The sequence below is a fragment of the Oryzias latipes genome, chromosome 8, assembly GCF_002234675.1.
Source record: "Oryzias latipes chromosome 8, ASM223467v1".
Taxonomy (NCBI): Eukaryota; Metazoa; Chordata; class Actinopteri; order Beloniformes; family Adrianichthyidae; genus Oryzias; species Oryzias latipes.
Window position 1 is genome coordinate 15,579,647 of NC_019866.2, and position 25,164 is coordinate 15,604,810.

General features: G+C 38.9%; 1 protein-coding gene and 1 long non-coding RNA gene across 3 annotated transcripts; one reads left to right on the top strand and one right to left on the bottom strand.

Moving 5' to 3' along the window:
• Positions 1 to 356: 356 nt before the first annotated feature.
• Positions 357 to 21,155, bottom strand: sec14l1 (SEC14 like lipid binding 1). 2 transcript variants are annotated; one of them, XM_004071539.3, is made up of 16 exons: positions 21,031 to 21,155; positions 20,716 to 20,794; positions 14,200 to 14,349; positions 13,933 to 14,064; positions 13,602 to 13,730; positions 12,612 to 12,795; positions 12,412 to 12,521; positions 10,762 to 10,951; positions 6,422 to 6,510; positions 6,267 to 6,337; positions 4,178 to 4,349; positions 3,508 to 3,642; positions 1,984 to 2,118; positions 1,561 to 1,812; positions 1,305 to 1,483; positions 357 to 1,041 (listed from the first exon to the last, which is right to left on the bottom strand). In XM_004071539.3, exons 2-16 carry the CDS (start codon positions 20,776 to 20,778, stop codon positions 936 to 938), a joined length of 2,097 nt encoding a protein of 698 aa, XP_004071587.1. In that variant the 5' UTR covers positions 20,779 to 20,794; positions 21,031 to 21,155; the 3' UTR covers positions 357 to 935. The 2 variants fall into 2 exon arrangements, with proteins under 2 accessions (XP_004071587.1, XP_020561065.1); XM_020705406.2 differs by having other exon boundaries at positions 529 to 1,041; positions 20,716 to 20,791; positions 21,031 to 21,148.
• A 1,896-nt stretch (positions 21,156 to 23,051) lies between these two features.
• On the top strand, positions 23,052 to 23,784 carry LOC105354591. The gene is made up of 2 exons (XR_002290702.1): positions 23,052 to 23,452; positions 23,531 to 23,784. It is a non-coding gene; the product is annotated as an uncharacterized LOC105354591 (long non-coding RNA).
• The last annotated feature ends 1,380 nt before the right edge of the window (positions 23,785 to 25,164 follow it).

Genomic DNA, 25,164 nt, shown 5'->3' on the forward strand with positions numbered 1-25,164 from the left:
CTGAAGCCTCAGAAAAGGAGGAATAGTAGAATTATTATAAAGTTGAGACCTCTTCAGCCGCTAATGGCTCTAACAACCCTGTCATGCTTACAGGAAGCGCTCCGTTTGATCACTTCACCCCCCCCCCGGGGAAAGGGAAAAAAAACTCATTTTACCTGATTGAAAATTGTGTTCAGATAAGCAGCAACATAGGTTTGCAAAGAAAAGCAAAATTCAATTAAGGTTTGGCTGGAAGCACTTTATAGGTTTATGAAAATGAAAGTTGTATGCAAATGAGCCGTCTTCCTGGCCAGATCACGATAGGATGAGCGCCATTTAGCGTTTCAATGAGGTGATTCAGAAAACTCAGCCCTCAGTGGAATCTGGGAAGTGGTTTATGAAACAATGAAATACGCAAAAAACATGGCAGATCTATTGCTTTATCTATAATTAAGGCACAAATAAATTCAAAAATGATTAATTTCATTACTACTCCAACTGTGTTCAAAAGATTTTTAAAAAATGACATCATCTCTTGAGACATAAATATTACAGCAAAACTTTTTTCATTTGACCATTTCTAGCTTCCTGTGAGCCCAGATGTTCCACAGCAGAACCCAGAGCCGTTACAGATGAGGAGAAACACTGACATCTAGTGGATAAAAGCAGCAAAACATCAAAATGTGTTTTTCTTTCCATCCAGACTTGCTCTCTTTTGTAGGATAAAAAATTCCTAAAAACAGAGGACGTACATGTGATGTTCAATGCTTTAAGTATTTCCTTCATCACGCATGAAGCTCAAGGATCGGTCAATAAAAATGGACTCTAGTGAAATCCAAAAATCAATGAAATGGAAACAGTTTAATCACATTTATTGATCGTCTCCAAGTCCTCAAAGCCCTAAAAGGCATGTAGATGTAGTCCACTGTTGCATTCCAACAGCTGCTGAACAGATGCTACCTTGAAAGAGTGGAGCTGGCATGTGATTGGTTGGAGGTAGTCGTAGCAGCGCTAAGCTGTGAGAAACCACTTTGACACGATTCCAGACTGCTCAGGGATCCCCTAAGGAAAATAGAGACCAAAAGATTTAAAGAGTTCCTGTTAATTATTCGGGATTAAACTCTTAATTAATTTTTCCCAAAAAAAGATTCAAATTAATCTGCCTATTAAACACCCACTGCATCGTCTTCTGATCTATTTTTAAAGTGTTCTCAGTGGTCTTTATGATCCCGTCTTTAGCCAAAATAAATAAACCAGCATCCATTTTCCTCTGAGTTGTGGGTGGGACTGTTTTCATGAGAGTGGGTCTTTGAGGTGAGTCTAACCTGAAGTCGTTTGAGGCCAGCACCTCTGTGTAGTACATGATTCTGCACTTGTGGGAGGAGACCTGCAGGGAGGCCAGCACATCGTCCACGCGCGGCAGGCTGGAGGCAGCACCGGCGGCAGAGCTGTGGAAGCGCCACTGGAGGATGTAGAAACCAGGCCAGCGTGTGATGTGGGAGCCCTGTTTCAAAACAACAATGATGAAGCGGGAATACAAAAAAACTGAGCACTTCCTTCCTCTAACAGTTTGGGTCTTACTTGTATACTTTCTCCCTCCCTGCATATTAGAGCCTTCTGCACCATGCTATAGTCCTGCCCCAGCACCCAGCTCTTATCTATCAGCTGAGTGTTCATAGAACCTAGAGACGTGATGCCGTGAGCTCCCAGAGTGTCCTTTTTTGGAAGCTGAGGAATCCTCTTGGAATGATAAATGTTGAAAACCGTGTCTCCTTTAGACACGTCAAAGTCCCATGTGATGACAGAGGAGGCTTCCGTGATCTCAATCAGCATCTGTACAAGCATAGAAAGAAATGAAATACGTGTATTTGGCAGTGAGGATGCACTGTAGAGGGGTTTCCAGAGGGGGGCAGCATAACACAGTGCATAAAACCCCCTTGTTTCAAACCTAATGCCATGTGTAACACTTATCCAGCCTGAGGAGGCTCATAGTTGAGACAGCACCTCAAATGGAGTTCCCTTGAAGATGTTAGCAGTCTTGTAGATACAGTCAGTCAGCAGGCAGTTCTCCTCACTCTCAAGCTGCTCTGCAGTTCTATACAGAGATTTGGGAACAGTTCCTCCATCAGGGATGTCACACTGAAGGGGAGAAGACTAAGTGAGCTGTTTGAATGTGGATTCATAGGTCAGAAATACAGGAGGTTTACAGATTCAACTTTTTGCAGAGCTTAAACTATTCTTTTAGTCAGAAATACTTTAGTAGAATGAGATAATGGCTGCTTAGCTGTAGAAAATTTGTACTGCTGTAATGAAGAAGCTGTATTGATATTCATGGTGCGAACGTAAAAAAGTTTAAAATTATTTTTAAAGGTTTTGTTCAAAGAGATTCATCTGAAAGACTTTAATAAGTTAAAGTGTGTATGGCCTGAAGGCGCTACCTGCCCCTGCAGACACCTTTTTGACCCGAGCGACTGTGATACGCCCCTTACTCCCCCTTCTGCCCCTGCCACCCTGGTCAGAGCAGCTGTGTAGTTTTCAGAAGAATTGGGAAAAGTACACTTTTGGATTTCCTTGGTAACGGACGTTTTTGGTTAAACGCGCACACATTCCCAATACGTTCATTCTGTAGGACATATCGTTTGGTTCAGCTTGAGCCAAGGATCCGTGCATTACATTTTCCTAATATCCCAGTAAAAAACGTGCGAGCAACAGAAAAATGCCACTTTTGCAAGTTCGCCACGCTAACACCGTTTAAAGTCTACGAACTCAAAAACAGCATCTTTCCCCCTGCAGCTTCCCAATGGTGCTCAAGGAGTGAGACGGGGACAGATCAACATCCCTAGGAGGAGTTTCAATTTGTAAAAAGTAGTAAAGGCAATTTTGTTAGGAAAATTCAAGATGGCGGCTTCATCCCGTGGTCTGAGGTCAAAAAAACTTTGGTTGTTGCTGTAGACTCCAGCTGACGACACGTGTGAAATTTCGTAAGAAATTCAGAGCTGCATGTGAACGAAGAGGAAACGTTTTTTTTCCTTTAATGTGCGGAAATGTGAAAGTTGCCAAGTTTCCTGTTTTGCCTTAACATGGCCAGTAGGTACTGTGGCCATCCCATAATAATTTTAAAACTTCCTTTGAATATTCCATGTTTTCTAGTTTCGTTAGTGGATTTTGAAATATTGTTTCTGAGCCCGTAAGAGATTTTGGCTCCATACATTTTTATTTTTTATTTTACTGTTTGTCCTGCTGTGATGTTTCCACAGCGGTTTCTCCCATATATGGCAGGAGCAAAATATTCGCTCTAAGCCGCAGCGAGAAAGACAGACTGTTAAAACAATCTGGTCCTTTCAGTCCGGGACTGCTGCGGGACACAATAACACATATTACAAACTACCATCTTTTTGTCATGGAAGGATTGTTTTTTAAACTGTCAGCAGCAGCTGAATGCGCATACATAAGGATTACAAGCACTACATGAACATTTCTTCCTGCTCATACACAGAGGAACTCATTCTGGTGAGCAGCAGAACTCACCAGGCAGGCTCCTCCTAGAAAGTCTGGGATGATTTCTCTGTCAATGTAGTCCACCAGGCCTCCTGGACCCTGGTAGTCATTTCCAGCATAAACAAGGAACTTCTTCCGACTGTTCTCGTCAATCAGGGGACTAACCTGGAGCGGATGTTGGAGACGCAGCATTATGTGAAGGACAAATGGCATGACAAAAACATGTTTATCAATTCAAATGTGCTAGATTAACTGCCTGATTAGTTTAATAAACTGCTCTAGGTTTTGCACAATTAATCCTTCCAATACATCATTTTCAGGTTAGAATGATTTACTTTTTTGCGTTTCATCATGGTTGGCAGTGTGTGTTTGGAGTCGGCTCCTCATTTTCATGTCTGAGTGTCTGGCTATTACTATCCTTTTCCGCGGCACAAAGGCTCGCCAGTGATGCTCAAACATCCCCCGTGGGGATCTGCTTCTGCATATCACACAGCTATTATCTTTATTTGTCAACATTTGATTTCCTCTTTCCTTCGTCTCCATTTCTCCTTTTTATCAAGGCGGTCATATCTGCAGGCTGAACTGGCATCCACTGTGCAGAGTTTCCATTTCAGCGGCTTGGCGCATTCTTCCATAACACGGAGAACAATCAAAAGAACATTGTTAGCTAAATGGAGCCACTTTGGGTTTTTTTCCTCACCAAAGTCCACAGAACCGGAAAAACCCTCGGAGCGCGAACTATAAGCAGGCGGCCCAGAGTCTCCGGGTAGTTGGCTTCAACCACCTCGATGATTCTCAGCAGAGCTTTAACTCCTGGTCTCCACATGTGACGCATGTTCAGGCCATCCAGGTCCATCAGGCACGTCCAACAGCTGACCGGGACATTCAAACCTTTAGATACTTTTTAGTAGTTTTATATTCATTTGTTGTAATTCATTGTTTTTAAATGACTAAATTATGCACTTCTTATTTATTCAAATTTTATTGACAATGTCAAATACAGTATCTGTCCCTCCCTCCATCCACCAACCCACCAACCCATCCATCCATCCATCCAAAACAAACACCACATGATAGTGAACCGCTATTATTTAAGTGTTAATACATTTAATCAGAAAGTACCTTGAGTGAACTTTTTGTTTAAGAAAATTAAGAAGAAACTAACTATATCTAATGGAAATGGACCACTTGGCTGCCATACTTAAACTTTTCCCCTAAAGCTATGTGCACACCAGGCTTTTGAAGAGCATTCAAGCACATGGTGTCACACTGGACAAGCAGGGAGAGGCTTCTTCTCCTTTTGCTAAGTTTTACTAGCGCATGACCACCATGCACAGTTGGACGTGGCGTGGAAGCGGCTCGGTTCATAACTCGCATCCTTGCAATGGAGGATATGGATTACCATCATGCAAGAAGAGTATAGAGTGATATTCCTGCAACCATGTTGCACACAAACTTTCTAAGATGCAATTGAAAATCTTAAATATTTGCTTTTCAATTTTTTTTTAATTCTGCTTTGATTTTTTTTTTAATCAAAGCAGAATAAAAAAATACTGAAAAGCAAATGTTTAATATTTTCACTTACAACTTAGAAAGTTTTGTGTGTTACACGGTGGCAGAAATATCACTCCATAGAAGAGGGGCCTTCGTTTATCTGTATTTGAATAACAAACTCAGACGCCGTCAGGCTCCTTCTCCATGATCAAACGGTTGGCCGCTCCCGTGAATTAATAGGGACGTCGTCCATACCTCACTATCTAACCCTGAAAGTTCAAAGTTTGACCTGATTCAGAGTAAACTATATCCATATACCATATATGATAATAGATTACCTTTGGCACACTAAAGAATGATTTATTTATGATATACAAGTTAAAAAAACACGGGTGATCTTTGTTCTAAAATTTTTAAGAACTCACTGATTCTTGAGAGTCGGGACAAATGACCTTCAGAAAAACTGAATCTGTTCCATTTACTCTTTGTACTATTTAAAGAATGTTTTGATTTTCATAATTATTGTTTTTAGACATTTTTAACCCTCATCTTTAGTTTGATAGAAATCTTAAAGACTTAATATGGACAAGAGAAATAGCATAGGGCGCCTGATCACAAGTCGTACATTTAAGCCAACATATCTTAAATAAAAGTAATTATCTAGCCTAAAATATAACACCAGTATTCACAATCCCTTTAGATCTAACATAGTGAAGAGAGCCAATCCATATTGAATTAATGATTTTTATTTAAAAAAAGAAACTTTTTTTATGTGGGACGTGTTTTGTCCCGTCTTTCCAGAATCAGTGAACTACACAGGTAAAGAACAATAAACTTACTAACCACATCTGCTCATGAAAACAATAAGATGAGCTGCAAATCAAAGCTGAAAAGCCACAAAGTGTCCGTATCATAAATATGATCCGTTCTGTTTATGTGCTCCTCACCATCTCACCAGTCTGGTTTGTTCTTCTTAATTAAGTTATCCACTAATGCTTTGGGGTTGTAGTTCATGAGGAATGAACATTATAGTACACTTTAAAGCTCAAAAGTTGGATTTTACATGATAGAGGCCCTTTATTTGGTAATGAGCATTCACTGGCCACGCGTTTAGTACTTAGAGCCAAAAAAACGGTTGTCCACATGTCCAAGTAGCCGCTTGGAAATGCGTTGCTGAGGGAATGTAGCATTACAGTAGCGTTTTTTGTTTTTTTGCTGAAACTTTCTCAACTTGTGGAACTCTCAACTCACCCAAAACTTAAAATGTGCGTTACGACCAAACAAAAATGACATACCTTATGGGTCGACCGAAAACTCTGGTGTTCTCCTCACAGCGCCTCAGTCCTTCCTCATTGAGCGACAGAACCTGTGTAACGTCGACACCATTGGAACGACCACGAAAACAACCATTTATTTTCTTTGAGAACATCAAGGAATGAGCGAATTTCACCTGTCTCAGCAGAACCTCTTCTCCTAAAGCTCTCACTAAGCCCTTGGTGTCCATCTGACCCAGACGGAGAACATATAGAGGACGCCCATCTACACACACACACACAAGCAGAGTTTCAACCTTTGCACAAAACAAAACTGATTATTACTCGTATGTATGTATGCATATATGTGTGTATATGCAAATATGCATGTATGTATATACAGTGATCCCTCGCTATATCGCGTTTCATCTTTCACGGCTTTGCTGCTTCACTGATTTTTTTTACAGTGCGGATATTTTTACAGTGCACTGATAAAGAGGAGGAGGACGGACTAACACTTGGTCGCTTAGCAACCATTGGTGAGAATGGCCACTGAACTTCAGCGCACGGCACAAGAATGGGACCCTTTGATGAGTCGTTCATTGCAGTTCTCAAATATAATCGAAGGTGGCATTTCCGTTTAAAAAAATCTTCTTGCTCAGAAAAAGAAAGAGTGCCAACAACTACCCATAAAAAATGTTCTCTCGGAGAAAGACTCCTGCGCCTTCAGTAGAAACAGACGCTACAGCGGAGCGGAGTCAGGACGAAGAGGCACAGCTGGGACTGTGAAAATACGCCAGTGACAATGTTTCCAACCTTGTATTACTACATAAAAATTATTGTTTTAAACAAATTTTGGGCTTTAAAACAGGTTTTGATTTTTGGTTTCATTCTATAGTTCGGTATTGCATTGTAAAATATTAAAAAAAATAAAGCTGACTACTTCACGGATTTCACTTTTCGCGTGTTATTTTTGGAACGCAACTCCCACGATAAACGAGGGATCACTGTATGTGCATCCAAGATGCATGACTACATCAAGCTCAACGCCCCAACTGACAGTGTGCTCAGTGAATGTCTCAGACAATGGATAACAGAGGATGCAGTGCTGGAGGACAGATCCTCCTGGGAGGACAAACCCCTGCATGGGATGTACCAGCGGACCATAACTGAAGTGGCTGATATCAAGAAGTCCTACCAATGGCTAGAAAGGGCTGGCCTACAGGACAGCACTGAAGCGCTCATCCTGGCAGCTCAGGAACAAGCCCTGAGCACCAGAGCGATAGAGACTCAGATCTACCACACCAGACAAGACCCAAGGTGTAGGCTGTGCAAAGAGGCGCCTAAAACAATCCAGCACATAACTGCAGGATGTAAGATGCTGGCAGGTAAAGCATACATGGAGCGCCACAATCAAGTGGCTGGAATAATATACAGGAACATGTGTGCAGAATATGAACTGGAAACCCCAAGGTCAAAATGGGAATCACCTCCAAAGGTGGTAGAGAATGAGAGGGCAAAGTCAAAAACATTTTTTTAGATTTCAAAAAATAGTTTTGCATCTGCAACAGAAGTGTTTTATCGTGCGTTGTATCTCATCGCGCTTTCTCCCCGTTTTTCTGCGTTCATAAGTTTCAGTTTAGTGTGACCTTACTGTCATCAAACAGCCTGCTGATTGGTCTAGATCAGGGATCACCAACCTTTTAGAGGATGAGGGCTATTTTATGGGGTCTGAGCTACACAGGACCAGTCTACTGCAACCCCCCCCCCAAAAAAAAACCCAACAACCATCGACTAGTATAGTAATAGTAATGATAGTAATAATTAGCAGTAGTTATTCTAACAGTATTAATTGATTGCTCACATATCAATAGTAATTATTTTCCACAATTCTAATCAATGGTTTCAGCAACAGTAACGACAAGAAAAACATGAATAAACATGAAATGTTAATCTATTTATGTTTATCTGTTTAAACAGTTGAACATCAGGAGGAACACTTCTTGTTTTGGTGGTGCAAAAAAAAAATCATTTAACTTTTTAAGCCACGGAAAACAAATCTTCTAGTCAGGACAAGTTTTTTAGTTTTTTAAACACTTGATGAATGACAATTTAACATGTGCAACATTTTCAGCTTAATACTGTTAGTTTTATCAAGGGTCTCTGTGATTTTTGTCTGATCATTTCACATTTAGGTGGGAGGACTTCACAGAGGCCTAACTGGCTCCATATGAAACTTTGGTTGCTTTCTGGGATTTTTCCAAAGACACTGCATCTTGAAAAAAAAACATTTCAAAAAGTAAGAGAATAGAATCAGGGGAATTTACTTCTTTCCATTCTTTCACAGTCTCCCCTGCTGCTATAAAGCCCCTCCCACTGGTTACAGAGGAGCAGCGGCTAATATGACTGGATCTCTCATTATCCGAGGCGAGTTAGAGAAATGCGTTGAACAGAAGCTCCTCCCACAGGCGTTGACACACTTTTGGACAAACGTCAAGCAGCAACTTTGACGCATGTTAAAACAAGAACTTTTAACGTGAATTTGACAGTTCATTTAAATGATGCACACGAGAAATGGAGGGTAATCAGTGGTACATGCAAGTGTCCGGAACCTAGATATCCATTGCTCCCCTAATTTGTTCCAAACAGGAACTAAACTTTTTAATTTTAAACTGAATTATGTTATGATCTGGGACATTTTTACAGCATGCCTTGCGGGCGCTTTCAGTGGTCCTCGCGTGCGCATGGATGCCCACGGGAAATACTGTTACGGCTGTGGCCATATTTGGTTTGTTTGTTCTGTTTATTCTGGGTTTTGTGTATTTGATTTCTACCAGAGTGGGACTTTGTCTTTTTGTGGATCTTTGTGTGTGTATGTCTATGCCTGATTGTTTTCAGGTGTTGTGCTGGAAAGGGTGTGGCTTCCATTTGGACCCAAGCTGATGGAGGCAGCGTTGAAAAGCACCTTGTGGACCTCCAGCCTGTGAGAGGGGAGCTTGGCTAAAACGGGTCTCCATTGAAGCTTGGCACTGTCCACCATTTGATTTAGTTTGTGTTGCAGTTTGTAATTCTTTGCGTTTTGTGTTTCTGGGCTTAGATAAATTGGAGTTTTGTTTGTTATTTTGGCGTTGGTTCACCCTGAAGCCTTTTAGCTTCAACTTAATTTATTGTTGTTTGTTATTTATTAATTTGTAAATAATTATGTTATTTGTATGGAGACATTCGTTTGGTGCTTTTGTTCATTTAAATTCGGTGGCCAAAACTTTACTCTTACGTTATGCCCCTCTAGGTAACCCTAGACCAAAAAAGGGGCGTAACATAATATGTTGGTGACCCCTGGTCTAGATTCCAACCAATCAAGTGTCTCGGTCTCGCACTGACTGTACTTGTAGAGATACATAGACTTTGGACTTTGTATTGGTTCTGTTTGACCAGTGTTCTGCAGTCTTCAATAGAGGTATAGGAAAAGAAAACAAACAAATCGATTCAGCAATATATCGCGATATTTCATTTGGCGATTTTTGTATCGATTTAAAATACTGTCAGGACGATATCTATTTAATTATTTATGAGCGTCTTTCAGCGTCTGACTCGTTTTCCACCTAAACCCTCGATCGCTAGTTGGCGTCCAGCGTCTTTAAAATATCCACAGCAAAAAAAGAAACGATCTGAGCTCCGACTCCGCCCAGCCGAAAGTTACATTTTATTACTATTAAGATTTGTATCTGAACTATTGTTTTATTTTCATGAATAAATGTTGAAATATTAAGATAAAATAGCACTTTTTCATGAGTAATATTTTTTTCTTGGACAAACGCTCACGAGTTCTTAAAAAAAATAAAATAAATAAAGACACTGTGAAAATGAACATAAAGGTTACAAATGCTTCAATCAAACTTTTTACCAATATTTTGCTCCGGAGGATTCACAGATCACACACAGACCTGTTGATTTAGCGTACTGTCAGCAGGTAAACGTATTTTACCATTTCAGGAGCTCCTCAGCCATAAATTCACAAATTTGACTAATTAAAAACGAATCAATGCTAAAAGAAAAAGAAAGAAAAAAAAGGATGAATTATTTTTAAAGTGATGAAAAAGAATTTGTCTTCAGCCAAAGAGGCAAAAAGAGCCGGTCCGGTGTCTGAGCCTCAGTAGCAGAAACAATGTTAGAGAAATGTGGTGATTTGATTGGATAGAATCTACCAATCAGCAGGCTGTTTGACGGCAGTTATGTCAAGGTACAGTGACACTTGAGAACGCAAAATCAAAGATACAGAGAAAGCGAAATGAGACACAACGAATGTGAAAATGTATGTGTTGCAAATGCAAAAATATTTTTTGAAAGCAAATAATTATTATTTTCATTTGCTACTTAGAAGGTTTTGTCTGCAATGTTTTGGCATAAATATCACTTCATACAAAGGTCGATAATTTCCTGTTCTTTTTCAGAAACGTAGATTAGATAAGAGAAAAGACTACATCCTCCCTCTTCTGATAGGTGTGCTGATAATGCTCTAGGAACAACTGTTTAGTACCCCTGTCATGGTGGTGCCAGGCTCCAGTGAAGAAGTCCTGAAGCAGCTGTGGGCGCTCCCAGGTGTCCAAAAGGAAGTCCACTTGGTGCTGCTTCCTCCAGGTGAGAGACTGACACAGGAACTCTCTGGCCTTGTCCATATTGAAATCTCTGGCTCTGAGAAAGCGTAGGACATGCTGATCCTTTGGAATCTGTACATAAAGGTTAAAGGTCAAAATTTAGATTGCAATGATCAGCAGTCAGTCCCTGATAAGCATGTGGAAAGATTCAGACCCAACAACTTTATACTTTTGTTTCCTTTATCCATCTTTATGCTTAAAATTAGGCCTAAAAGCTTTTAAAAGTATTATACCAAGTACTGAGCTATTTTAGGTCAAAAGGGCATTCAAAGATAAGTTTAATATTTAAATATATATGATTTTAGCAAAAACTATAATTTAAAAATTATAATAATGACAACAAAGCTTTTTTTGGCACCAATCTAATATAAATTATAGTTTCAGATTCCTATTGGGTCCCTGCGGAAAAAATCTGTTGCCCCATTTCTTTTTCTTTAACACTGTCTGCAAACTCAATTTTGTTTTTGCTTTGGATTAAATCCATGTTTGGTTTTTATTTTTTTTACTGTTTTTTTTCTTCCTCAGGACGGATCAAAGTGCACGAATCCCAGCAAGCAGATGTCCAAGCCTTTTTGGTATAAGTGCTTTACAGTATAGCTGGAGTCGAAGCTGCATAAAGCTGGTCTCCTTGGTAACCAATGAGAGAGAACTCACTTCTTCCAGACAAAGACTATAAAATAGGGCTAAAGCTGATTATTTCAGCTAAAATAAATGAATTAAATAAAATAAAAATCACCTGAGCCGAGTAGAAGTGTTTGGGTATGTATGCTTGGATTAGGAAACTAAAAGACGTGTTGACTCACCAGTTTTTGCTTAGGAGGAAAGTATTAAAACACACTCAAGTAATAAAGTCGAATTCTAAACAACATATTCTAACAATTGACCCAAAAGTGATAAAAAAAAAGTCATAAATATACATGAGTTGCATATAGGACATTGTATTAATATTCCTATTCCTACTCCAGCCCACATAATATCCCTTCACTCTTCACAAAATCTAATCCTCTGAGCTTTTCTGTCTTCTCCAACCCAAAACTGTGTTCTCCTTTTTCCTCCAGTCCTCCTGCTTTGTGAGCACAACTGGGACCCTGGGCGTTGTGTATCGTAAAACATTAAGGGAATGTGTCTGTGTTGTAAAATGCGGCGACAATTCCAGCAGGTTTTAAAAATGTGCAACTGGGGCACATGCATGCATGTCCACCAAAGGCAAACATGCTTTATTACCTCATCTGGATTATGGCGGCTGTTTACAGGGAAGTGTCTTATCATCAGAGCTTGCTCTTAATCGTGGTAATCCTGGCAGGTTGAGTATGGGCCAGTATACAAAGATCAAACTGCGCACAGCCAAAGGGATCGCTAGAAAACGGCTAACCACTGTAACGGTGAGGTGTTCCTCCCAGGAATGTATCTGAACAAGGCAGCAGATTTGAGTGTGGAAATACGAGCTCAGCAGAAGCTGAAGCTGAAGCTGCACGAGGAGCCTGGAGAGGAAGGTGCAGAACTGCACAGAGTGCCGTTTGTGCATACGTGACCTTGCCCTTGTGGGTTTCCTGCAGCCATTGACGCAGTCGGATCAGACAGCTCTCCTGCAGAGGCGTTAAATCACCAAGGTAACGTCTGATGTAGTCAGCATCCAATTTATCTACAGGCCAAAACACATTCAAAACCAAGAGTTAAGCCATATTGCATGCTTCAAATGGAGCTGTTTGCCTCAGAATGGGGGCACACAGACCATCGGGTGAACCGGCCACCAGCTCTGTAGCTGGGTTACCCGCCTGTCCTTCCCCGCCAGCGTTCACGGGGATGGCAGCAGAGAAGGTCGGCCTTGCACTTTCGGCGGAGGCGGTCCAGCGAGGTATGTGAGTTAATCCTTCTTCCTGCAGCTCTCTGAGATGATGCTCGATTATTTCTTTACCCTGACACAACAGCAGAGGTTCAATTGAGGATCATGTAACCACCAAACAAGAAGAAATGTTCCTCCATTCAGCTGAAACAATCTTTTTTTTGAACAAGTCTTTTAGAATACCAGCTGCATTTGAGATACTTGTATGATGGGAATATTCAATGTAAACATTGTGAACTATTAAAATAGTAATCTTTAATATGCAAGTCTATCAAAACAAATGGATACTTTTGCAGCTTAGTTTATCAAAAGAAAAAGAATAGAAACAGATGGCGTCTAAAAAAAGAAAAAAAAGGAAAACAACAGCAGTAATCTAGTGTTTTGATAGACATAGTTACTAAATAAAAACTTTCTAAAAAAAAATAATAATGATAATTGTACAGATGACTTTGTTTTTTTATCAAAACATATACTCATAAATAATATATCTACAAATAATCATCTTTGCAATCACAAAGAGGACTGCAGTGACACATTTTTGAAGTTTGATTTAAAGTTGCAAAACCCCAAATGTTGAAATAGCAAAATAATTAGCATTCATCACGAGCTAATGAGATACTTTCACCCTAGCAGTATTACACATTATATGAGCGCAAAAGGGCGATTATTTAAAATTTCCACCTAACCAAATCTATTTTTAAAAGTCCAAAACTTAACATATTATAATCAGTAAAACAAAAATCGGTTTATATTGTATTAAAAGTAGTTGACCTGGAACAACTCAAGGAAAATATATAAAATGATGCTTGAATAGAATTGATCGAATAAATGGGTGGTATAAATATCTACCAAAAAAAACCTTGAAAAGTAAAGACAAACCTGTTTTATGCTACTAGCGTACTGTTTCATGGCTATCTTCTCTGCGGTGCTCTCAAAGCCAAAAAATGACTTGATATCCAGACTTGCTGCCTGTTCAAAGCACGTCCAGTCCTCATTCTCTGGATGAACCTGTGAGGGAACAACAACACCCCAAAAAACTGTCAAAACGCTTTTGTTTTGCATCTTGACAACATCATGAAACAAAAAATGAATAATTAATGCATCAGATTTATTTCCTGAAGGCACAAGAGAGTGCAAGGGGCTGAACATCACAGGAAGAAAACAACAAAACCAGACAGCAGTAAAAAACGTGCAGGACTCTGAGGCTCACCGTGTAGCTGCAGAACTCGCGGACCATGACCCGGTTTGAGAATGTCTCATTGTGGACTTCGATATGGAGGGTCCTGTTTCTGTAGTTCAGAGTGTTCTTCTGGATGAAGTACAGGAACTCTACACCTGCAATCTGCAAGCAGAGAAAACAAATGTGTCTGGGATCTTTTTTTTTTTTCTTCTGCAATCAAATCTAAAACTAACACCAGCCAAATACCAGCTTAAAGAAAATGTCTCTATTCTTTGCTTTAACCCTGAACTGATGTACCCGCTTGAGAAGCCGGGGGGCGTCCACGTCGATGGTGCAGCGCCTCTCGGTCACGAGGACCGAGCCGTCTTGGCTTCGACTCTGGTTGATGACCTCGCTGTCGACAAACATTGGGATCAGAGCGCACTTTGGGAATCTCCGCACATATGCCTGAACGGGAAAAGGGCACACACACGGAAAACAGGTTTTATCCAAATAGGCTTTTTTCTCCTGCATTTGAAACATCCTCCATAAACATTTCTAACCCGTTTGTCAAACTATTTGCTGACTGAACACCATTCAGTAGCTCCCAGTGTTTATTCAAGAACATGAATCTTTTTATGTTTGTGAACGCTCACAACCTCCAGCACAGCCGGCTTTTACAAGCATGGAGCGGCATGTGACCATCTGTTTAACAGCCCTCACCTGTCAATATTGATGGAGTCACAAGACAGTCATTGCAGGATGTGCAGTAAAAACGGTCTGTCTGTGCGACTCAAATGGCAAAATATTAACAGGTAACCAAGATAGGACATGGAGATCGTGATCTGGACAGCTGCCTTTTGTCATTTCCAGATTGTTGAGGGTTTATACAGGGTTCCTAAACTTTTTTAGCAATGGTTTTCCACAACTTTTCTATATCCTTTCAGTGAATTTCCAAAACTAAGAATAAAGACATTACAGAAATTAACTGCACTAAGGCATGGAAGCATATCGCATTCAAGTAAAAAATTAAAAATAAAAATGATGATTTTTGTTCTCATTTTAATTTTGTGATATTCGTTTATATTTTTAAGAACTACAAACTTACTAACAACGTCTGCTCATGAAAACTATAAGATGAGCTGCAAATCAAAGTTGAAAAGCCACAAAGTGTCCGCGTTATAAATATGATCCGTTCTGTTTCTGTGCTCGTCACCATATTCCCAGTCTGGTTTGTTCTTCCTAATTACTTTATCCACAAACATTACAGAGCAGAACATTGCATGTTTCCTTTATGACCAGTATGAACCGTTTTATTTTTGTCTGAAACCGAGTTACAGCCAGAGTTTGCCTTGATGTGAAGCAGCAGGGGCAGGCAGGGACCGTCAATAAAGTCTAGAAAAACACCCCAAACAAACGATAGCAGTTTCTCAGTAACATGCCCTAAATAAACTCAAAAACATCACAAGAAGTCACTAATGTCAAAACAAACTCCACAGAAATTATTCCTCTTTCTCTCAGAGTGTACCACCATAATATATTCTAAAAATGTTATAACAAATTCTGAAAGAAATATATAAGTTGACCAGACACACTACGTGGGCGTGGGGTCATAGGAAACATCCAACGTTTAGCTCTGTAATGTATGTGGATAAAGTAAGTAAACTAGACTAGGAATATGGTGACGAGAACATTAACAGAATGGATCAGGTTAATGACACGGACACTTTGTGGCTTTTCAACTTTGATTTGCAACTCATCTAATAGTTTTCATGAGCAGACTAGGCTAGTGCTCAGCATGTTTGGAGTTTTTTGCTTTTGTAGAACCAAAATCACATAAAAGATTTGCGTAAAAGCTTTTTTTTCTTGAATGCAATACGCTTCAATACGCTTCCATAGTAATGCCATCATTACCCGTTTTAAACAATTCTCTGACCAACTGCCTTCTGCTGATGTCGAAGGACTTGGAGCAAAGTCTGCTTTATGCAAAATCTGGTCAGGGTCTTTTAGTAGTTACAGTTGATACTTCTCCTTGAAAAGCCACATTTTCCGGCATTTTGTAGCATTTCCCTGATGAAAAACACCAGCTTTATGGCAACATAAACTTCCATCAGCAATAGCGTGAGGTTCAACTTCTGCCACTATTTAAATTCAAATCTCAAGTTAAACTATTTTATTTTTTCATGTTTTTCCAAAACTTTACTGTAGTTGTCATTTTCACACATTTTTAAAAAGGACCTAGAAATTCCATTTTCTATTTCTTTCAAACATTTCCAGGTTTTTCATGAACGTACAAACACTGTTTACAAAAGCTGAAATTTGATAATAAAATCAAGTAGGTCTGTAGGAAAAAAAATAATTCTCTTTATTTCTAAATCCAGTTGAGTTTTCAAAGCAATCGAATATTCTTTTATCTCCTGACTCACATTTATTTTTCTGTAATAAACACACATTAGTTGGAACAGTTCAGAGGCTCAATCAACAGAATCAAAGAAACAGAACATATTGTAAGACTATGGATCTCTTTGTTCTACTTGAGACTGATGTTCTTCAACATTTAAACATAAATTGGGGAACAACTGTAGACTATTTGTAATTACCTAATTTTTTTTATATCCAAAACACATTCCTAATATTGCTTAAAGATCCGCTCTGACTTATGTTTTGAAAGTTTTTAACATGTTCTTGTAGTATTTTTCTCACGATAGAGGACATTAAGGTCAAAAATGCATTTCTGAGTATTTCTTTATTCAAATTGTTGTGAACCAGGAGCAGACGACAAAAAAACGTTGTTTGAAAAAGAGCTTTTTAAGTAGAAAATACGTCAGGTAGACCCAAAACCTCACAAATCCTTAAGGGGAAGGTTTTTTGGGCTTCCGTATTCACATGTCGGCACACACGTGTTTTTTTGTCCAGACAGAATTATGACACAAAGGCCGAATCTGAATTCTTCCCCTACGGCTTCTCTCTAGCCCTGCATATAGTCCTCCAAACGGAGAGTTAATGAGAAACTGTGTCTTCCAACATTACTCCCACTTCATGACGTCATCAATAGCTGCTAGCGCTGGTAAATACACAACATCCGTTTTGTAACTTTAAAAGGGTCATGCTAAAACAAAAAGTCATTACATACATTTAATCTAAACGTCTGTGCATCAGAGCTCACCCATCTGAAGAAATGTGCTTCGCCACCGCGGCACAGCGCGACACGGAACACTCTCGCAGCTGAGGGTTTCGGCGTCCCACTGCTGCGAGGGTTAGCACTTAAAAAAACTATTTTTGACCACCCTACCCCTCCAAATGCCCCTAAAATTGAAGGGGTAGGGAGACGCCATTAGGTTAGAGGAAGCATTTGGATTCGGACCAAGTCTTTTTAATAGATCAGAATAGAGCTGTGAAAGAAAAAGCCAAGATTTGAGAGATTTGCACCGCTTTGACATTTTACAAAGCCTCTTCTAACTGTAGGTGGCGAACATGAGCAATAGAAACAGTGGAACAGTAGAAGAAGAAGACCCTCCTTGTTTGACCAGTGTAAATGCCATGGCCTAAACCCAAATTCAAGAATGCACGTTCAGCGTTTCAAATGTGAACGTAGTTTATTGAATTCCTGCCACGCTGCAGAAATTATGTCCTAGAAAACAACACTGGTTTTTTGATTTTGCCTAAAAACCGTATAATCATAATTAAAAGGCCACCGGGAACTCTTTGAAAAATAGATAAATGATCAAAGTGGGACTTGAATCTGCATAATCCTTTCTTTTTTGCTGTATGTCAGCGAAGGGACGTCCCTGATGTGACTGGGTGCAGGTTTGACGGTGTATTCTGGACACTGATGAGCACCTCTGTCTGGAGTTATGTTCTGTCCGTGACAGGTTTAACCCGGGGCTAATAAGACCCCTGCGTGAAGAATGGAAAAGCTAGCAGACGTCTCTCCTTTATGCTTCTCACAAGAGCTATTAAGTTTTTTTTTTTTTTTTTAAACACAGATTCGTTCACATGAAAAGCCTATAATTACTTCACAGTCTATCATATTAACTTTGACTGGTAAAGAAGCCTGAGCCGCAGAGTCGCTGCATAAACAGTATTTGAGGACATTGAAGACATTGCACAAGGCTTTGGCTTAATGTGTAACTTTGAGGAAGAGGAAACAGACCTGAACAGGATGAAAAAGGCTTTAAATTACAACAGCTTTTCCTTGTAATCTATATTCATTTTTTCATTTATGCAACCTTTGCTTTACCCAGAATTCCTGATTCTTTAAAGACTTTAAAGCACGGTAATAAAGATTTCAGGGTGAGAAAAAGAGCCTAAATAGTGAAGCTAGTTTACCAAAATCTATTTAAAAAATTGAATTTGTGTCACTTTATCAGTAGTAAAATCAGAATTCACTTTGTTACATAAAAGCAGATTAGTGCTGATGAACTCTGATAAGACCTTTTCATTTTGGCTTACATCACCTTACGCAATGACTTAACTTTTTACTGACAAAGAAAAGCTTTAATAAACATTTCTCCCCGTAATTTCCTTTTTTCCAAGCATCATGAGGCAAAATGAAAACAGCAGGCGAAACGAATATTACAGATGATATTAAGAAGATGTTCTATTTGTATTTAAGTGCCTGAAGTGATCACTAACTCCAAACATAAAGAAATGTCATGAAAAGAGCTCAGATTTAAAGGCATCTGTTGTGTTTAAAGACCGTGCCAGGGTGTGATCACCCAGTCTTCTTATTTTTCTCCTTATAACTGCAATGCTTTTAAATATTTTTTGGCTTTGTTGGCAATTAATCTATAAAAGAGGCAAAAAAAAAAAAAAAAAAAAAAAAAATCACCTAAATTGAGAAAAACTAGACTAAAAAGTAAAAAGAAAAACAAAAAACATCACAATTAATTGGTTTTCAATTGTTTTTTTTTTTCGTAACCAAGTAAAATGTAAGATTTCCTATTTGTTGAATGCACCATATGTAATGATATTAAATACAACAAAAAAGTGAGCTGGCAGCCGGTGTAAGTACCATAACCATTCGGCCTGCAATAACCGTTCGGGGTCCTTTCGACTGAGGATAACGTCCCACTACGGTTATAATAATAATAATAATTGATACTTTATTTATCCCACAATGGGGAAATTCTTCTCCGCATTTTGACCCATCCCCTGGGGGGAGCGGTGAGCTGCATAGTCGGGAGGCAGCTGGCTGGGGAGAGCGGGGATTGATCCGCCAACCCTTCGTTTGTTGGATGACTTGCTCTACCGCCTGAGCTAAACTGCCACCCAACCCCACTTGGACAAACTACGCAGCGTGAAGATCTGCTTTTCACATTTCCTTTTTCTCTGATCAGAGCAGCTGGAGTCTCGTAGCTTAGTGTTCACAGGCAAGGAAGGATTTTTGTTATAGTGTGCGGTCTGGAGAAGGGTTCGGACGGCAGTCCATTCGGCTGCAAATGCACTTAATAATAATCATAACAATAATAAAAGCCCTTTAAGAAGATAATCTTAATCTGTGTCGGAGGTCTGTTTGTTTACAACGGACCGCATAATATCTTCTTCTATGGTAGTTTAGTAATATGTCCAGACCAATCACTTTCTGACACATCATCGGACCAACGGACAGCCAATCACATAATGTGACGTCAGCACTAGCATAAGAACCCTGAACGGTTGTTGCAGGCCGAATGGTTGTGGTACCTACACCGGCTCAAAAGTGTACAGCTGGATAGCTCCAATATTGCTCGCCATTATTGTTGCATTAATAATGTTAGGTTGGGGGTGTGAGGGGCTGTAAGCTAGCGGAAAGTGTGCCAACGGTCCCGCCCACACCTGAGAGGAAAATTTCTTTAAAAACTCCTGCCGCTCCTGCAGCATAATCATAAATAAAAGACCACTGCTTTAAAAATAGATCAAAAGATGATCAGAGAGGGACTTTAAAGGCATCTGTTGTGTTTAAGGACCGTGTCAGAGTGTAATCTTCCAGCCTTCATGATTTTCTCTACACAGCTTCAAGCTTTTGATTATATTTTGCTTTGTTGTCAACAAATCCTCACAAGAGACAAAAGAAAGTTGACCTAGATTTAGAAAAACAGACTGTTTCAGTAACAGTTCACATTCTTGAAGATTTCTTTTTAATCAGTACATTAAATGTGAGATTCCCTATTAGTCTTTGAATGCAGCATCTACGATGACATTAAAAACTAACCCAAAAAAGGGTTTCAATTCAGCTAAGAAAGCAGGGTCAACCTCTTAAAGCCTAAAAAAAAGCTTGAATAAGCGCCGTCCTCTAACGGTTTACTGGCTTTGTTCTCCTCCCTGATGACCTGCTTCTTTATCTGTCTGTCTGGGTGTGTTAGAAATCAGGACCTGTACTTACCAACAGAAATGGCTATATACATATAAGGTAATAATCATAGTGTCCTAAAGTTTTTAGTTTCCATACTTTAATGAAGTGCTCTGGGGCAAAAATGTTCATTTAAATGTTCAGATCTTCTATGAGATGCAGCAAGAAGCCTTCAAACTTCAGAAGAACTTTAAACGAGCTCCATATTCCAAACAGACCCTTTGCTAATATGTTTAGTGCTGCTGTATTTAGCGTTGAATACAGCTTTGCTTAGCAGCTTTCTCCCAGCATGCAACCGGGCTAATAACTGTGTTTTCCCACAACTAAAGCAGCCTCGAAACGAGGTAACCTCTGACTGAGCAATTGCATTTTTTTAAGTGGAGGCTAATGAGGCTGAATCACTTAGACTAAAGTGTTTGCCACGGCTAAACCTTGGACTCTTGACTCCATTTCAAACGCAGCAGCAGCGACACTGACCCGAGGAAAACTCCAGAAACACTCACCGCCATGACCAACTCGAAGGGGTACTTATAGACCCGGACAGGAGACTGGTACTCCTGCACCATCTTTGACTCTCACCCGCTGAAAACACACATACGGTTTGGTTTTAAGCTAGCTAACGTAGCGACAAACACCAACACAAGACTACATTATTTTCATCCTATTAAATTAAAGAAGTCATGCAAATAAAAGGGATTAAAATAAAAAATGTAAAATAAATAAACCGACACAAATTCATACTTTCAAAAAAATAAGTTTGTCAAAAAAACTTGCAGATTTACTTTCCTCGTATAAGAAGAAGGGACGAAGGAACTTACGGTGAATTGAAATGTCAAAATAAGAGTTTTGGAGTCTCCCTGAAGCTGTGAAGGAATGACGAGGTCCATTACGTCAGAGAGCTTTAGGTTGTGAACGAGCAGCGGTTCAATTAAAAAAACAGAAGTTTGCGTCAGCCGTCATACCGCTGGTTCCGCCCATTGCACGCAAACCGGAAGTGTGCGCACGGCCAGGCCTCCTGCAGGAGAAAAAGTTTTCCCAATCAGAATTTAAGCCCACTGTTTAAAGAACAAGTACAATTTGGATTGCACATTCATAGATTAGTCAAGACTTATTAAAGCAATTTCTACAAAGTTAACCCATTTAATCAAAGCAAGTGTACAAAATTGATCAATTTTACCTCAACTTTCAAAACTGTTAATTGATAATAAATGTTTTACAGATAAAAATGCTATAACAAACTATTAAGAGCCTTCTTGACAGCTAAATTATTTCCACTTCCTGTTAGAAGTAAAATTATGTCCCAAACCTTTTCAAAAACAGACACATCTCACACTAGATCATGTTTTCTTTCGTTTCCCCTACCTCCAAAAATGAAACAGTCTATTTTGAAACAATAATGACATTTATCCATGTGAGGAATTTTTACGTATCAGATTTAATATACAAGGTAATTTATGCCCCCTATGTGCAAAAGATATTGAAACTCAAAAGAACCTGTTTCATGATTGCAAATTTGGTTAAAATCTTCTGGAATGATTAATTGGCTTTCAACAAAAAAACGTAATCCCTGAATTTTCAACATTGAAATCGGGCATTTTAAAAAAGAAAATAATACTCAGTTTTTTTATAATAATTTTGTTATTTTAGATCTTTTTTATATTTACAAATGTCATTTTATGAAAGAAAGCCCAACTTTTTGCATTTCAAAAACAATGTCCTGCTTTTTTTTAAATCCCTTCAAAAAATACATAATAAGAAAGCTATAAAACTTTTCAACTTCTTATCGGTTTATCTGGATTAATGCCTTTGTTTCTTTTTATTTTATTTTAATAAGTTTTGTTTATTGCTTCTTTTAGTTTGGCTTTATATGTCTATCTTTTATTTATTTGTATTACTCATTACTCTATTTCATTATATTATTATATTGTTTTCATGTGCTGCTTAGACTTTGTTCTTGTTTTCTATTTGTAAAATCCCAAACTGCCTCATGTTTTTGGATTTGAATGTTCCAAATGGGAAAAATGCTGTATAGTTTTGAATTTTGTCAATAAAAAAGAAAATTTAGGCCCACTGCGACTGTTTTGAGCCAGCACCAGACAGCTGAAGGTCAGTTTTCATAGTTTTATCATTTTTCTTTCATCAATTTCATTCTCACAGCTCTTTTGAAATTGTACAACATACAAAATGACAAATGCACTTTATAGTGCAAAGTAGTGAAACAATTTAGACTTAAATTAAGTATCCTTGTAGTACACTTAAAAAGACTACCCTTTTTTAAGGTTGAAAATGAATGAACAGGGATTCAGCACCTATTCACGGAATGAACTGTAAATAAATTAAAGATGCTGAAGTTGGACTGTAATAATTTTCTATTGACTCTTTCAAAGAAGACTTTCTTAAAAGTCTGCTTCTCATTCAGATCACTGCCGCTTGAGTTTTAGAATCAGGAGAAAAACAACATCAGTCCTGTTCTGAAATCTTTCCACTGGCCACTAATTAAATACGCAACTGATTTTAAAGTAAGGCTGCTCATTTATGAATTACCTAATGTTTTGTGACCCAAGTACCTTTTTAGTTCTAGTTGGTTACCAATTTCAGGAGTGCTTTAAAGACCCACTCCAATGAAAATGGTGTACTTGACATGTTATTATAGCATTTTTTTCACAATGGAGGACATATTTATCTATTCAAATTGTTGTAAATCAGGAGCAGACGAAAAAGTTTGTAGTTGTGACCTAAAAACAACAATCATCAGGTCACAAGCTCCCTGCTCCGCTCCATTCTGATGCACCTATCAGACGACTCGATCCATGGACGTCTTCATTTTCTTCGTCTGAGCTGACATCTGGCTCAAATCTGCACAGCTGGATAGCTCCAAAATGCTTCAATTTGTGGTACATCAAGAATTATGCTGTACTTGGATTTCATTCATGTCTTTCTTTTGTTTGGCTCTTTGCCACAGACTTTTGGGGGTGTCAGATGATTGGTTTGACTTCATGTTGAATCCCCTCCAGCATTGACCGCCTGCATTCACCCATACTTGGGAGCACCAGACGATAGCACTGGAGTGTGCCCATTTGTGGTGGCATTGTCATGGTGCCTGGCAGTCCACCTCCCCCTCCCACAGCTCTCCTTCACCGCTGATTGGAACCAGCTGATCTTCATCTCCTCATCACCCTGCCGGCCTTCATAAGGGAGCTTCTCACCAGTATCCAGCGCCAGTCCGTTATACTCACTCCGGTGCTTATGCCTGGCCTTTTAGTCTTAGCTCATGTTATATATTTCATGTTACTTACCTCGCCTTGTATTCACCTTCAGGTTTTCATCCATTGGTCACGCTGGTTCCACGCTGATCCCGCCGTCCTCGGCGTCCACGCCTCACCTCAAGCTGGTCCCGCTGTCCTCAGCGTCCAAACCTCGCTCCCTCTGGCTCCACGGTCCGACGCGTCCACGCGTCGCCCCCTCACCCTCATCAGCTCAAAGAACATCAGGATCATTCCATGGAGGAAATAACTTCCACGTTCCCTCAGAAACTGTATTTACCGTTGGTAAAATAAACCTTTTCAAATTCATACTCTACGTTAGTTACTTCCGGGTTTCAGCATCTGGGTCTGTTACATCTACGACGTCATGACAGGCATCACTTGGAGTTTTTCTTGTACCACACTTCTATTTATATTTTATTACAATAGCTTTGGCATCTATAGAACTTTGAATAGTATCTATCTATATGGAAACGATGCATATTATTATAAGTATTGAGGAAAATAACGTTTTTGTATTTTTGTTAAAGAACTGTGAACAAATACGGTAAATTAATTCTCTGCACATATATAAGAAACTATGCATAAAGTACCTTAAATGTCCTTAAATAAGATTCAGTTTCTTTACAGATACTTTTTGGAGTAAAATAAAAACATTTAGGATACTTTTCTGTTGAAATGTAAATATTTAAAAAGAGAAATTGTATTACGATGACTTTGACAAAATGTGTTACAGTACATGTATATTTTTTATCACACTTCAATTCATTATGTCCAAATAATTTTGTATGCATAGTTTTACTTTATTGCCTATACAGGAAGGCATATTTCTGCTAAGGCTGTCCTTATATAGCCTTTATTTATGTTATTAAAAAGCAAGACCTGAACCAAAAAAATAAATAAAATTAGGTCACTGAAGGTAAAAAAAAAAAAATCAAAATAAAGAATACATAAAAGATTTAAAATTCTGAGGCATTTTAGCAACAGAGCTGTTCCTTAACCACATTTTCGAAATGTAACAAGATGCCAGTTTGTACAACTGCAAGCTACCAAAAAGCATTGAAGATTCAACATTTTTTTTTAATTATTATTCCTCCATGAAACAAAATCTTTGCATTACAGTTTAACAAATGTTAGTTCTAGATTTTTTTCCGACTTGCTAAAAGAGTCAGTTACATATTTATATTATTTTACTCAAAATGGCTGCTCCAGCAAGACTAACGTGAAAAATGTCAACTACTATGAAACTGGCTTTAGAAGCCAGAATAACTTTTTTTATTTATTACTCAAATCTGTCATATTAGATTTGGACATTGGAAGTGATGAAAAGCAACCTCATCATAGATAAAGCCACATCTCCAGTCACCAAGTCCAATCAAATGAACTCTTCAAAGCACACAAAGAAAATGGGCAATGAGGAGGGCTTAACTGCAGACCTTAGGCAAGGTACAGAGGAATAAATCTAAAATGCATCTAAAAGGACGAGGGAGGAAAACAAGAATGGACAAAATGGAGAGGAACAAATTAGCTTAAGGTGCAAAAAAAAGGGGGGAAAAAGTTTTCAATGAAACTCTGAAAATGGATAGAGCAAAGAATCATATCTTTATATATATAAGCTGCATGCAAGAAAGTAATGTGGTAGAGAAATGAGGCAGATGCTTCCATATATGATAGTTACAGTTTTATCAT

What these genes read in the sequence shown, in the direction of transcription:
- sec14l1 (XM_004071539.3), bottom strand. Translation starts at nt 20,778, where the DNA reads ATGGTGCAGGAGTACCAGTCTCCTGTCCGGGTCTATAAGTACCCCTTC. An exon ending in GGTGGCCGGTTCACCCGATG is followed by an intron (nt 12,522 to 12,611) that starts GTCTGTGTGCCC and finishes TTTGGCCTGTAG; the next exon opens with ATAAATTGGATGCTGACTAC. An exon ending in AAGAGGTTCTGCTGAGACAG is followed by an intron (nt 6,338 to 6,421) that starts GTGAAATTCGCT and finishes GACGTTACACAG; the next exon opens with GTTCTGTCGCTCAATGAGGA.